The following is a 15,380-nucleotide window of genomic DNA, read 5'->3' as shown; positions in this document are numbered from 1 at the left end:
CCTGTCATGGTCAGATCACCTCCTGGTGAGGTTTGTGCTCGAGAGCGGCCTCTCCCTCTATAAGAGTGCGGACCCGATTGTATGGGCCCGCCCCCGGAGCCGGAAGGATCTGGATGGATTCCTGGGGGCCCTGGGGGAGTTTCCGGCTGACAAGACTGGTGCTCCTGTCGAGGCTCTGGTCGAACTGTGGAACGGAGAGATGACCAGGGCTGTGGACACGATCGCTCCTAAGCGTCCTCTCCCACCGGGCAGAGTCCGCTCTTCCCCTTGGTATACACCTGAATTACGGGCGATGAAGCGAGCTGGGAGACGGCTAGAGCGTAGGTGGAGGAAATCACGGGATGAATCTGACCGAACACACTTGAGAGCCCACTATCGGGCCTATGCTGTGGCGGTGAAGGCGGCGAAAAAGAAGTTTTTTTCCGCTTCCATTGCCTCCTCACAATGCCGTCCAGCGGAGCTTTTTCGAGTGGTGCAAGGCCTGGTTCGCCTGGGTCCTAAGGAAGATCCGATGCCACCCTCAAAGGCCCGCTGTGACGACTTTGCCAGGCATTTCAGGGAGAAAATCGCTCAGATTCGTCACGAGCTGGACTCCACTAATGAATCAGAGGTCTCTGAGGAGTCGCCAATGCCACCGTCTGATCCAAAATTACTGGAGGAATTTCAATTATTGCGGCCCAAAGATGTGGACAAGGTGCTTGGAAGAGTACGTCCCACCACTTGCCTATTGTATCCTTGCCCGTCTTGGTTAATAAATAACTCCAAGCACGGGATTGGGACCTGGATTTTGGAAGTGGTTAACGCTTCTCTGAGGGAGGGTCGAGTGCCTGCCCCTTTGAAGGAGGGGGTAATACGACCGGTCCTGAAGAAAGCGTCACTGGATCCAGAGATGGCCACTAACTATAGACCTGTGGCCAACATCCCGTTTCTGGGCAAGGTGCTGGAGCGAGTGGTGGCGGGACAACTCCAAGCACTCTTGGAGGAAACTGATTATCTGGATCCTTTTCAGTCCGGCTTCAGACCCGGGTACAGTACTGAATCTGCCTTGGTCGCCCTGTACGACGATCTGTGCAGGGAGAAGGACAGGGGGAGTACATCCCTGTTGGTTCTTCTGGACCTCTCGGCGGCTTTCGATACCATTGACCATGGTATCCTTCTGGATAGACTTGCGGGATTGGGGGTTGGAGGCACTGCTTTGCAGTGGTTCCGCTCCTATCTCAACGGTCGATTCCAGAAGGTAGTGCTGGGGGACCATGTCTCTACGTCATGGCAGCTATGCCATGGGGTACCACAGGGCTCCATTCTATCCCCTCTGCTATTTAACATCTATATGAAACCGCTGGGAGAGGTCATCAGGAGGTGTGGGCTGCGGAATCATCAATACGCTGATGATACCCAGCTTTACCTCTCATTCTCCACTAATCCAGGTGAGGCAGTGGCTGTGCTGAACCGGTGCTTGGCCGAGGTAAGGGAAAGGATGAGGGCCAATAAACTGAAACTCAACCCAGACAAGACGGAGGTCCTGTTGGTTGGCGGATCGGGTTTCGGAGAGGGTGGATTTGACCTGGTCCTGAATGGTGCAACACTCCCTCTTAGGGATAAGGTCCGCAGCTTAGGAGTACTCCTCGACCCGGAGCTTTCTTTGGAAGCTCAGGTGACAGCGGTAGCGAGGAACGCCTTCCTTCAGCTTCGGCTGATTAATCAGCTGTGCCCCTACCTGGAATACGACTGCCTGGCGACGGTGACACACGCGCTGGTGACTTCCCGCCTTGACTTCTGTAACGCGCTTTACGTGGGGCTTCCCCTGAAGACAGTCCGAACACTTCAATTGGTGCAAAATAGAGCTGCCAGGTTGCTGACGGGGACGGGGCGTTATGCTCACATGACTCCAGTCCTCCATCAGCTTCACTGGCTTCCCATTGAAGCCCGGGCCCAATTCAAGGTGTTGATTATGACCTACAAAGCCCTAAACGGCTTGGGTCCTGGCTACCTGAACGAGCGCTTACGTCCGTATATGCCCGACCGCCCTTTGAGATCTGCGGGAGAGTCCCTTCTCCGGGAACCCTCCATGAAAGAAATTAGGAGAGTAAGTACCCGGAGGAGGGCTTTCTCTGCGGTGGCGCCCAACCTATGGAATTCACTCCCCAAAGAGGTCCGCCTGGCACCGTCGTTACTGGTTTTTCGGCGCCAGGTAAAGACCTTTTTATTTAAACATCATTTCAATTGTTAAAACATATGATCTGGCCTGGGCAACTTCTTCTTCCTTCTCTTTCTCCTCCTATATTTTTATTTTATACTGATAATTTTAATTTTGTATTTGTAAATCAATGTATTTTTTGTATTTTTATATTTAATGGTAATTTATTATGTACTATTGTATTTCAATGTATTTTATCATGTTGTAAGCCGCCCCGAGGTTTCGGCAAGGGGCGGCATAGAAATGTAATAATAATAATAATAATAATAATAATAATAATAATAATAATAATAATATTTTTAAGCAAAGGAGAGTAGGAAGAGTAACCAGGCCAGCATGGAAGGTCTTAGAAAAGCCCTATCTAATTATGAGGCACAGACCTTTAGAACTCCCAACTGCCATAATCTACCTTAATACAAGCCTGCTTCTTCCCTCTAAAGTAGGAGGCCTTGAAACTACTAGGAGATCTTAGAAATCACTTCTTTAACGGACTAATACGGAACACAGCATGAAGGTACTATCCTTTTGGTCTAGAGAGAACACCTCCACCTTTCCTTCCACAGTCTGCCGATTATTTTCATTAAGTCCACAACTGCCTCAGTACCACTGTTGTTGCCAATTGCAACACCCCAAAACACCCCAAAAGTAGTTGGCCAGAGGAAGGCCACATAGTAAAAACACCACAGTTATACTGTCCTAGAAGGATAAGAACAAAATGAACTTTGTGTAACCAAAAGCTAACACACTAGCCTGACCTCGAATACAGCAATCAAAGGGACAGTGGAAACTGGTTATAGCCGCCATGAAAGTTGCAAATGTGAAGGGAGTAGGAACATGGCAAGCCTGTGTGAATCTCGAGCAGATAAGAAATAGACATGGGAAATGTCTGGTCCTTGACAGAAGAAAAGACTCTTTGAAGCTAACAGCAGTGGGGGTGTGGTGACATCGATGTACTGATGCATTAGAAGTGTATTAGGTGAACTAATTGGTTACCTAGGGTATAAAACGCATGTACCGGGGTGCAACTTTCGAGACACTGCTTTGGGTTGAATGTGCTCTTTTGTCTCCCTTTATTCTATAGCGCACTAGAATAAAGCTGGTTTTGGCTCTAAGTCTCATCTCAGGCTCATTTTGACTTGGGTCTGGGATCCACCCAGGGTTTGCCCTAGCTGTTGACTGGCTGAGTTCGATAACACTGTCATCTCGTTTTTCTGGAGGGTGTGCTCCTAGTTGCTACTGGGCAATTACACATGTGTCTTGGGCCACTGTAGACAGTGACCCCTGACAAGAGAAAGAGTGTGAACACTGGGTGCTCCCTTAGTAAATAGTGTGTGAGAAACTTTATTCGTTTTTGGCTTTTTCCAAGAAGGCCCAAACCCTTTCTCTAGGGGCAAAAACAGAAAAAGGTTGCAAAAAGGTTTTGAATGAGCAGCAAATATCTGAATGAATGTACTAACAATAGCTCCAATATCTGTTTCTAGAAAGAAATTGGGTATTGATAACTGGTAAATCTGAAAAACAAATGTCTCAAACCAAAGGTAACCAACAAAATAAGACAAAACAAATACCCTAAATTCACAGCTGGGCAATATCCTTTTAAGAACTTTGCTGACTTCTAAGAAAGGTATCCTAATATGTATTTAGGATACCTTTAAAAGATTAGGAATTTGCACAAAACTTAATACTGTAATTGTTGCTGAAGATTTTAGGATGTCAAGAAATTATAGCGCAAGAACTGTAATTAATAGTTTTAGAACAGCAGAAACTACCACATAAATTATTTTAAATAAGGACCCCCTTCCTAATAACTGTGAGCTTGAAGCCTAAGAAGATGGGTTACTACAGTCTACAATTCCTTCTCACAGTCTCCCTTGCTAGTGTGACACGTCCAGTTTGCAAATGTCTGAGGTACCATACAGTTCTTTGCTAGTCCCAGGCACTCCATCTTCCCCATCTGGATTTGGGTCTGAAAATCCAAACAAGAGTGAGAGTGCGTCGAGGCTACGTTTTAAAGAAGCACACAATGCACAGTTCTGGCCTCAGAACTTCTTACCTTGCCTTCTATAAAAACTAAATGGAAGTAACGGCTCTAATTGCGTACATGTGGCTGCCAATATAGATTAGCAATCTAAATTTGTGTAATTTGCTGCCCGATGGCCCTAGTTCCGGATTTTTTAGGCATCTAGCATCGCTCCTGCAGTTTGATGGGCGCCTTCAAGGGGAGGATGAACAGCTTCCCAAGGGGCCGCCCTTGCCTAGTCTCCCCTTGCAGCCAAATTCCCCGAGGCTCTTTTGGAGCGTTTTCGCCTCTGTAGATGGCGAGCCTGCCAGGCACCGCCGGCCCCTTCGATAAACGCGAGACGACCAGGGAGGCCCGCTCGCCTCACCTACGGATATGCGTCGGCGCAAAGGTGAGATCGAGGCTCTGCAGCCAGCGCAGCACCGCCCGGGGCAGCCCCGTGCGCCTCGGACTGGTAGAGTACGACATGCGGAAAGAGGATGACGACGATGCTCGCGGAACGCTTCCTTCCCCTGAGAAGCGCCGCGCAGGGTCCAGCCAAGGCGTCCTCGGTAGCCACAGCAACAGTTGCCACAGCAACCATTCCGCCCGCCCGCCAGTTATTTCTTTATTTCTTTAGCCGCCGAAGCGCGCATGCGTTTCAGCGTCCGGCCGCCGAGACCTTTTGCCCGCGCGCATCGAACTCCAGGCTGCATCAGAAAATGAGGGCGGGGAGGGAAGAAACAGGCCCCGCCTCTCCTTGGTGTTCATAGGCCGGAGTTCTGCCGGAAGTCAGCGAGACGTAGAGTGATTTGTCGCCTCGTTTCAGGAGAGATAGCAGGTTACGTTGTTGCGCAGATCTAGGCTAGTTAGTCGGTGCGGGTATTCATCTTTGTGCAGGCGCGCACAGAGACTGTGCATATGTTGAGTTGTTGTTTTGCTGGGATTGGAAAACAAAGGGCAAATCCCTTCCCAAATAGCTGATCCCAGTTGCAGTATGACAGGGCAAACATACAGCAGCTACTCCCTTTTTAAACTAAATACTGTAGTATAACCGTGTCAGCCTTCCGTTTACAAATTCAATCCTAGGCAAGTGTAGATAACAAAGAGTCAAAGCTGGCTGGGACACGCACCTGGGTGTTAAGCCTTTTTTTTTCTGTCTAAAGTTCCATAGGATTTCATATTAACTGATTTAGTTGTTCAGGACTATATTTAAGATAAAGATTAAACGGGCAAAAATCACAGATGGAGCATAAGAATAATTAAACCTGTTCCTGAGCACAGCTAATGAAATGTGATTTGAATGTGAGCTTGCAGAACAAGAGATGGACGATGAACATACCTAGATGCATTAGTCAGGGATTGTTTTTATGGACATCATAAAGAACGGTCCTTATAGACCCTTGGACTGGGCACACGATCCTTGCATTCCCAGATCCCAGGTCAAAAACAGATCATTGACCTCAGAGGTTGGAGATCTCTCTTTGGCTCTTGCAACCAGCATAGAAAGAACTGTATCAGCTGCTTCTCTGAGGTCAAAAAAGCAACCTCAAATAAGGAGTAAAGCAGGGAAGGGGGGATCATTGCATTGCTCCAGCCGCTTTCCATCCCCACCCGAAGTGCCACAGATGGACTGCCAAAATCAGCTGAAATCGAAGCAATGAAGGCTTTGATTAGAAATTATGTTTAAATAAACTCTCCCCTCTGTGTTCAAGACATGTCCTGGGACTGGGTTTTTTTTTCGCTACCCTCAACCCTGCCAGATATGACTGAGACTTCTTTCTTTTGTTAATGTGAAAGTGCATGGCAGTCAATTAGAAAATTAGATCTCTCTAGTAAGGATGCAATCCTAAAAAGTCCCAAAATTGGTTGGTGCATGACTGGCTGGGAGCTGTTAGGACATTTTTCAGCCCTATATGCATAGAATTGCACCCTAACAGGATTTGACCAAAAGCTGTTTCTAAAATACCATGAAAATATAAAGAACAAAATAAATATTTGGATGGATAGGAAGGACAGAGCAGAGTCATAAACAAAGCCATAAAGATTTTGGCTGACATTAAGGAAGGCATCAACAGTTTACTTTGGCTCTCTCTCAAGCCTTTGTTATGAAGAAACCATCTATCTTGCAAAGCCTGAATCCTTAACAGGGGTATTTGGATTGTTTCCGACTTACCTAATCAGCTCAATGTGGCCAGAGGCAACATTATTCTCTGGAGTAAACACCATTGAGAGCTCTAGTTCACTTAGCACCTGTTAAGAGTAGCACAAAACATTAATCACCTACACATTCTTAAATGGGAAAGACAGAAGCAGTCACCTGCAAGTTCTTCTCCTCCCTACCACACATGCTCACATGTTGATGATCACAGCTTTGGATTTCAAAATAGATGTCTTATCTTCAGGCTAATAAAACAAGGTTTTGATGCAGTTTTTAATATAAAAATATGTGCTAGAAAAATATGATAGAAAGCAGTTTTTTCTATCAATATAGTCCTATCACCCAAATAAAAAGGTTTGGGGAAAAAACAGTGCTATCATTAATCTAATGAATTACAATGGTAAATTTCTAGAAGAGAGCCAACCTTCTTCAACTCAGATGGATGAGAGCTGCTTGTTTTCTAAGAAGGCAGGGAAACTCTGTCCATAAAAATAGGTTTAGGTGGCAATAAAATTCATGATTTGAACAAGGTTTAATTTTGACAGACTCAAAATCCTGTGTCATAGCAAGCATCTTCATTTGAACTTCTGCCGTATTTGCTTTCTGCTCTTGTTTCAATAACACTTACTGAATCTGGTAGTAAAGATTTGCAGGACCAGTCATGTATGAACAGGATGTATGCATTTACTCATTGAACATAATGGACTCCACTTCTAGGTAAAAATCCATAGGATTGGATTGTTAGCACCGTACCAGACTGTTTTTGATCACTTACATTTCAATGGGTAGTTGACTTAAAAGAAATAAATAAATTAGCATAATCTGCTCTTCATGCAGTATTTAAGGAGGAAATGGAGGAAGAAAAATGACACTCGTTTTGATGTTTAAAATGTTTATATATATATAGAGTGCATATAACATCCCATATGTCTATGTACATACATAACAGACATTGTTGAACCAGAATATAACAGAAGCAAACAAACTGTATCTATGAATGAAAGCTCTAGTGTGTGATGTACAAGACCCAAACTTTCACCATGTCCCTATCCCACCATGGTATAGTTTCACTAGCACAGCAGTCTGCAAGAGTCTTGGGGCTAAAGATGTAGCATCATATCATTCCAACCATTAGCAAGCCTTGGGTCCTTTGTTGCTCTTGGTAACTACAGCTCCTTCATTCCTTCAGCTGCAGCAGCTTTCTCCCATAAACAACTAGGGGAGCAGATTCTGTGGGAGAAACAGTGATTAAATGAGGGGAAAGCCCCACTAAGGGCTGCTTGTTCTTGGCAGGAAAGGACAAGAGATCTGGTCATTCTTCCATGACTGTGGTTCTTTACAGGGGAAATGCTGGGGAAGAATTGGAAAGTGAGAAATTCCAATCTCTCCCCTGCACCTTAAGCCTCCAGAAAATGGCCACTCTGCAGGAAGTGGTAAAGTTAACTGCAGTAAAGACATTGGCTGTGCTCACACGTAATGACAAGCCATTCAGGGAATGGTTTCTTATTATGGGTAAATCCATAAACATGATGAAACATGGTTGATTTGCTTACAGTGAATCTCCATGGAGAACCAACAGTGTTCTAAGGTTTCTACAGTTCACTGTTGCTTGTCATGACATGTGATTTAACTTATGATGCTTTTCCACAGCTTCACCATTTCTTCTGGTGAGTTCGGCAGCCAAAGCAGCCATCTCACCTTGTCCGTCTCACCACTACACCTGCCTCACATGAGATGGGCATGACAACATCAACATGGGCATGGCGGTGAGGCAGGGTGGCCAGGCATTAGAGAGCACGCACTTGCAATGTGTACAATCCTGCACACAGGATGGAGCACTGGGAGGGGGAAGGGGTGCAGGTGGATACTTACACATGAGCAGAGAGTGGGGTTTGCAGTGGAGTGTGTTGCTCTGTTGTCCCTGCAGAGCAGCCATGCCACTCTAATGAGTAAATGGTGGCCCCACGGAGCAGCAAGGGAAAAAAAAAAACCCCAGGCATGTCTGGCTGAGAACATGCCAAGAGGAGCATACAGGCCAACAGAGGAATGACAGGCAGGGCAGGCAGGAGCAGTGCATTCTGGGATTGATTCTCAGCTGTGGGGGATGATGGGATCATTCATGAGCAGTTACTACACAAATGTGTGAACCCAAGATACAGGGTGAGATACCATGCAGTGTGGTAACTTCACGGATCAGTTTAGCGTTATGTGTGTGAACACACCCTCTGGAATCCCTGCAAGAATTTAACTACATTGCCTGTGCAAAATAGAATCCCCTGGAAAGGTGCATTATTTAATCAATAAATGCTACATTAAGTGCATAGCACATTTCTAGAGTATGAACAAATTCTATTCTGTTTAATTATATTAGCACCTTGTCACTGGGTTGCTCAAGGGATCTCACAGTTTTGAATTGTGATGACAGTTTTCTATTATAGATTGGTACGTAAGAGTTGGTTGAGCCCCTCACAACGCACACACATACATACTCCCTCATCCCAACAACTGTGCATGTGAAACATACGTTAAGATAACTTGTTCAGGTTTTGAAAAGCTAGTCACTACTTTATCTGTATTGTAAGAAGTTTTTCAATATGGTTGGCAGCTGCAGTTGTGGCACAAGATGCAATCTAGATCTTCCAATGTAGTTTCGGATACGTAGCCGGCACAGTTGGCAAAGAGAACATGGAGTAGCTGCAAGTGCGAAAGAATGAAATTAAGTATCATTGTTGTATCCTCAAGAACTTGCAATGTGTTTATTATACTATTACAACTTTTGTGGTGTGTCCAAGTGGACACTGTACTAACATAATATTCAAATCTAACTATTGTGATTGAATATCTGCATGTGTCTGTTAGAATGCCCTTCCATTTTTTCCATCATATTTTTAAACTGTAGAACAAAGCACTGTGGAATTTAATTAAATAATCAGAAAAAAAAATCCCCATGAAATTTCAGTAAGTCTTCTAAAGATGGCATGTAACAAAAATACCAGCTCCACAAGAGAGATGGCAATATGACTGAGAAAGAAAATGGCGAAACTTGCAAATCCGTCTAGCCAGGGTTCTACAGCTGCCTAATATACTAGTCCAAACAAGACAGATACACTAGTCAGTCAAAAGACAGATCAGGTTAGGGGTGTACCTGGATGGGGTTATATCCCCTGTAGGCTCAGGGTTGCATTCTTGAACTCAGCCCTGAGACTGGATGCCCGGGACTAGTGGTGACCAGGCATGCATTTGCGCAGTGTGGGAGGAGGAGGAGAAACCACACCTTTTCACCTAATAAGATACTTCTTGATGCTAACTAGTGCTACAACTGACCTCCCATCTCCATTTTCATGGGACTCTTCTCCCCCACCACCTGAAAATGGAGAGGGAATATATATCCTTTGGGAGTCATATGTAAGTTTGAGAAGACCCTTTACCTTCTTGTAGAAGCAATATTCGTTCCACTGCACTGCGTGGAGAAGCTACATCTACAGGTCGTTCAAACTCTGTATTTTTGGCATTTATGTCTGCCCCAAACTCAAGAAGCATGTTTATTATTTCGGCACTAGATTGCCTTGCGGCTCCATGTAATGGGGTTTCCAAAAACTTTCCCTTTTGTACATTTGCACCTATGGATTTGTAAAAGAAAAATGCATATACTCATTAGTATCACAGCAAAGTAATCATGTCTCAAATATTAGGGTGCTTCCAGAACAAAGACTTTTGAGGCTACAGTCAAATGGCATTGGACACCTATTCTGCCTTTTCTTTCAGGTGAGAAAAAAGACAGAAGCAGTGGGGAAACATGAGAGGGAATATGAAGCTGAAACATCATCACTAAAATACACAGTGCAGTTCTTGTAATACAGATTAGTTATGAATATTGTATTTTCTGAATCATTAAAGAACAGACTTTTACTGTGGCTGCTTAATTAATTTGCAGATTAACTGCTACATCCACTGCTATGAACAGATGAATTACAGATAAAGTAAGAAGTGGGGCAAGTTCAAGAAAATGTGCAGTTAAACTAGGAATTGTGATTACTTAAGGATCTGGGCTGAACAAAAGTAGTGGTTGGCTTCTTTCTTCATACTAAATCTGAACTACTACATTAAGAGACCGGTTAAGTTTAAAAAACATGCAAAATATAAATATAGTGAGCATTTTAAATCATGTACCTGAATAGAGAAGCTTGCGAACACATTGTTTCTGCTGTGAAAGGCAAGCCACATATAGAGGTGTTCCCAGGTGAGGGATATCTTGGTCAACATCTATTCCCCATGAGATCAGCACCTCTAGACAATCACTGTGGCCTAGACAAAAGACAGTGTCAATCTCTCAAATTAGAAATTGCATTTACAATGCATGATGCATGTCTTGATCCATTCAGTAATTCTAATGTCTTACCTTTGCTGGCTGCTTCATGGGTCGGAGAAGGGAGACAGGTCTCCCACTGAGCTTTGGCACCATACTCCAACAAGAGCTCTACACAAGGTGCACTTCCTCGTGAGCATGCATTGAATAAAGGTGTTATCCCATCAATTGTTGTGGCATTCACCTAAAATATTGGAGATGTCTATGAGCAGGAATACATTATTTGCTTGTGTATCCTGTTTCTGTCATGTGATAATCTGTTGCCTTCTCCGACTCACTTTTTAAATCCTCTCTCTTACTGAAAAAGAGTACAGCAAGGGAATCTCTGCCAATCTGACTTGCAGCAGGGAGCACCACTAGCAACCCATGTGCAGGCCATGAAATGCACTGGGAGTCATTGCAAATATATCTCAGAATATAAAAGAACTGGCAACACAAAGAAGAGGTCAGATAGAATTTGAATTCTATCTTAATGTGGTATTCAAGAAAGGTGGGTGCTGCATACACTGAAATTATATGGCTAGTATTTTACATTCCTGAAGTGTTCAGAAAATCCAGATCAGTAAACTTGTAATGGATTGCTCTATTTATGATGGTTATTTGGTACAGAAAGCAGCATCTGCCCTTCTTATAGAATAGGTGCCACATTACATCCGTACTTTAAAATATGCACTGACCCCTCAGTGTCTTCCAACCACAATCCAATTTGATACCAATGCAAGTTTTACAGGCAAGAATAATACTTACATTTGCTCCTGCTTCAAGAAGGATTCTAGCACACCCAACATGATCTCCAAGGCATGCTTCATGCAGTGGAGTCACTTGGTCGATGGTTAGAGAATTTACATTGTATCCCTAAACATAAGAGAAGAAATGAACAGTCACAACTAGTTCTGCAAAGCTGGTCTGTCTCCTAATAAAGGCTCAGCCCAATCAAAAAGAAAAGATGTCACAGATCAGAAGGGTTTTTTAAAATGCAAACAATACCTATGATGCACAAAAGAAATGGGTAAACCTAATGGGGTAGGCCATCCTCAGTGAGTGCTAGCCTAATGAAAGGATGCAACTCATATTTGGAATATTTTGGAACTTCAGAGTTGCTGCTTGACATGTTGGAGAGACAACTTCTTCAGTAGAGAGCCTGCTGCACTTGTCTTGGCTTTCCACCCCAGTTAGAACCCACCAGAATCAAGGTTCTTTCTGAGTTGCATGGGAAGCCTATATGAGTACCAGAGGCACTCACCTGCCCAAGTGTGCAAGTTAGTGAGTCCAGATGATGAGGATGTAATGGACGGGTCACAGCTAAGTCCAAGTTTTTGCTGCTCCCTCTCCAATTCTAACTTGTCTAACTTTCTGATTCTAGGTGGCGATTCTTTTACATATTTGTTCTTTTAGTTTTACACTGAACAATTGCAAGGTATTGAGTACCAGTACAAGTGTCCTGGGGTCACAGCAGAAGCTTATTTTAAGTTCAGAGCAGAAATGTATGAAGAAATTAGAAGAACGGATGGCTCCTAGTGTCTGGAACTCTCTCCCAGTAGGGCAATAGGAAGATGTTGCTTCAGCAGGTAGCTAGAGCCAACAGAAGTCTTAGTGAGGTCAGCTCCACCCCTTGTGGAGGAACTCACTGGACTGTTAAAGGGCCCTCACTTGATTCTGCAGCCCAAGACTTTGTGAGGCTGGGCAGATGGAGCTTCTTCCAGTGAGTCATCCCTTGAGCCAGAAGATGGTGCCAGGGCCTTGAATCTGGCACTGATTGTCCAATTCCCCAAAGAAGTAGCCTGAGCTTCATTATCAGCAAAGTCTTCTGCTGCACACAGGAAGTTATGTGAGCTGGCGGTCATGGCATCCACAGGCTGCGTACTTTGCAGGCCAATACTGAGCAGGAGTTTATGCTTGCATGCATCCCCCCGACCCCCAAGCTTAGCATTTTATATAAGTACTGAATATAAGGAGGTCTAAAGAAGTGATTAACCAACAAAATGCCAAAATGTTATTTTTGTAACACCAGATGTTAATGAAGAATGTATAAAAACAAAGCATGTTTTAAATATAACTATAGCATTTTTACCTGTGCAATTAAGGTTTTGAGAGAAAGGAGGCGTCCCTGACTTGCTGCTTCATGCAGTGGTGAGCGATCTGCCCAAGAACCTATGAAACAATATCACTGTTCAGTTGAAGTTGCAGAAATGTATTTTTATTAATATCCAATAATATTTTATGATAAACAGTATACAGAAGATCACATTTGAAGATCCACATTATCCACATCATCTTAGAGTATGTAAATTATTTTGTACTTGTAGAAAAAGACAAGAGTCTGGAGTTTTCAGAATGCAATTAGACTGCTACATTTAAAGTTACCACTTGTTTGCATAGTTGGAAGCAAATCCTATTGAACTTGGGCACATGCAACATATTAGAACTGAGCTGCAAGTCATCTTGGTAAAAGGAGGCTTCCAGCTTCCATAATCTAGTGCAGTAGGCAAATGGATCCTTCCTCTATCTGGTAGAAATACCAGTTTGCTTTTCTGTCCTTTGGAAGTCTCCTTCAACCATCTAGATGTATTTGACTGCTGCTCCCATAATTCCCTGACAAGAATTGTGGTTGGGTATGATAGGAATTGCAGCCCTAGTCCTCTGGAGGACACCAGGCTGGGAAAATCTGCCTTGGAGTATTACACAAACTGAGCAATTTTGGATCATATTGAAACATAGGGTTTATAGAAGATATTGCTACACGATCATCATTTGGTTGTACAGAACTCTGCCAGAGCAAAGCAATTTAGTGTTCTTCAAAGTACACTTAGAGTGCAATCATTTCTGGGGTTAGACAGAAGAAAGTCATTCTAGCCTTCCGCAGTCAGTATGGGTTAAGCTGGGGAATACTGGAAGTTCTAGGACTTTTTTCTTTCTAAACCTGCATAGGATTGCACACTTAATGTTTCCCAAAAACGCAACTCTAGCATATGCTGGAAAACTGAACCATGCTTCATAAATCTTAGGCAATGTTTCCATGAGAAAATCATGAAACCCCAAAGCAAATGTTCTGTTATATGCTGACACTTCCCCCCTCCCACCCGCCATCAGAGGTTAGTGGCTGTTGTTTACAACCATCTTGATGCATCCTCACTGCAGAAAATTCAGCACTTGCTTGTGCCAATTTGTTTTGCTGCCAACAGGAGCTGCTGTACTAGGGAAGTGAATCAAGAATATAAAAGACCTTATTAACATCCCTAAGGCATTTTGAACTGATACCAATCTTTTTTTTTTTTTTTTTGAAGCCAGAATACAGCATCGCAACAAGCCAGCCAAGCGGCTCCTTTCCCCCTACAAATTCACATTCATCCTTATCTGTTTTCCCTTTGCTATTTAATCCTGTGTCCCTTTTTACATATGTCCCTTAGAAAGCTGTCTGCAAATGTCATTCTCTAACATTTCATAGATGGCAAAGGGAGTGCAGTTGTCTACTTGTAAACATCTCTCTTCACCCACAAAGATTACTGCCTGAGCAGCTCCCACCCCATTTCTTATAGCTGAAGGCGCTCATCCATAGTCTTATGTGGCATATTATACACATGAACTCTGCAAGGGTCTGTTTTGCACTGGGCTTCCAAAAAAACATTGCTTGCAGCTGGACTTGACGGTTTTCATTAACAATTCTCAAGTTGTTCTTAAGGGAATATTTATTCTTACTAGGGATATGATTGTTCTTATTGCATATTTGAAAGTTTTACTATCTGTATAGGGGGTTTGAGAATATATTGCTGCATTGCAAATACTCCTGCATTTAGCACCTACGGCTATGCTTGTCTGTGCGTCTATACATTAGTCAAGAAGCATCTCTCCCCCACTCCACTTTCTCTTTTGATATTTAACTTCTAGGCACTGGGAAAGGCACTGAGAACTAAAGAGCTCTTGTGAACACTAACAATATTTGCAAGGCAACCCCATAGGGAAAAATGGGCATTACAATTTCTCAAGGACAAGTGCCAGCACATGGATGAGAGTGAAACTCAGGAACTTGCGATGCCTGCTACTGAGTGCTCCATTATGTGATTGTTACTATTGCTGGCAGAATTGTAGATATTACTATTCATTCTGCTGTCCTCTATGTAAATTAATTTTTGGAAAATGCTTGTGCTTTTGCAAAGGTCTGAGACACAAAATTCATGGAAGCTTTTCACCCATTCTAATAAGGATAGCATCAGGCCTAGCTCTCTCAAATTAAAAAAGCAACATTTTAAAAAGGAAGATTGGAAAAATATCCACTATTAAAAATATTAGCCTACTATCTCCTATGATTTCTTTCCTCTCTAACTGAAATGCAAAGTGCTGCTGACTATATTTAGACCCTGCATTCTAAGCCATCTGCTTTCTAAATTTACCAGGAATACAGCCTGCGGTTCTGTAAATGCTGCAGAGATAAGGTTAAAACATTACAATAAACAGGCAAGAACAAGGAATTATGTTTAAAAAGTGCATACAGTACCTAAATCTCCATCTCCCCATGGCATTTCCAGCCAATTGAAATTATAAATCCTGCTCATTTTAAACAACAAATCAAAAGTATTCCCTTTAGCTGATGCCTGTTAATATACTTCAGCCATTTTTTAGAAAGAGCTCTGCATTCATTATACTATGAACTTTCACCTGT

At 43.3% G+C, this 15,380-nt stretch overlaps 1 protein-coding gene across 1 annotated transcript; it reads right to left on the bottom strand.

Annotated features, from left to right (window-relative positions):
* Nucleotides 1-7,232: 7,232 nt before the first annotated feature.
* Nucleotides 7,233-12,874, bottom strand: LOC123034763 (ankyrin repeat and SOCS box protein 5-like; the record flags this gene model as incomplete). The annotated part of the gene is made up of 6 exons (XM_044452384.1): nucleotides 7,233-9,051; nucleotides 9,786-9,977; nucleotides 10,528-10,662; nucleotides 10,757-10,907; nucleotides 11,471-11,578; nucleotides 12,795-12,874. Coding segments are annotated over 6 exons (794 nt in total), but the record flags the coding sequence as incomplete, so codon positions are not given.
* Between the last annotated feature and the right edge of the window lie 2,506 nt (nucleotides 12,875-15,380).

This window comes from Varanus komodoensis, unplaced genomic scaffold, assembly GCF_004798865.1.
Source record: "Varanus komodoensis strain SLA01 unplaced genomic scaffold, ASM479886v1 scaffold719, whole genome shotgun sequence".
NCBI lineage: Eukaryota > Metazoa > Chordata > Lepidosauria > Squamata > Varanidae > Varanus > Varanus komodoensis.
Note: the sequence above shows the minus strand (reverse complement) of the source record. Positions and strands in the feature narration are given on the sequence as shown.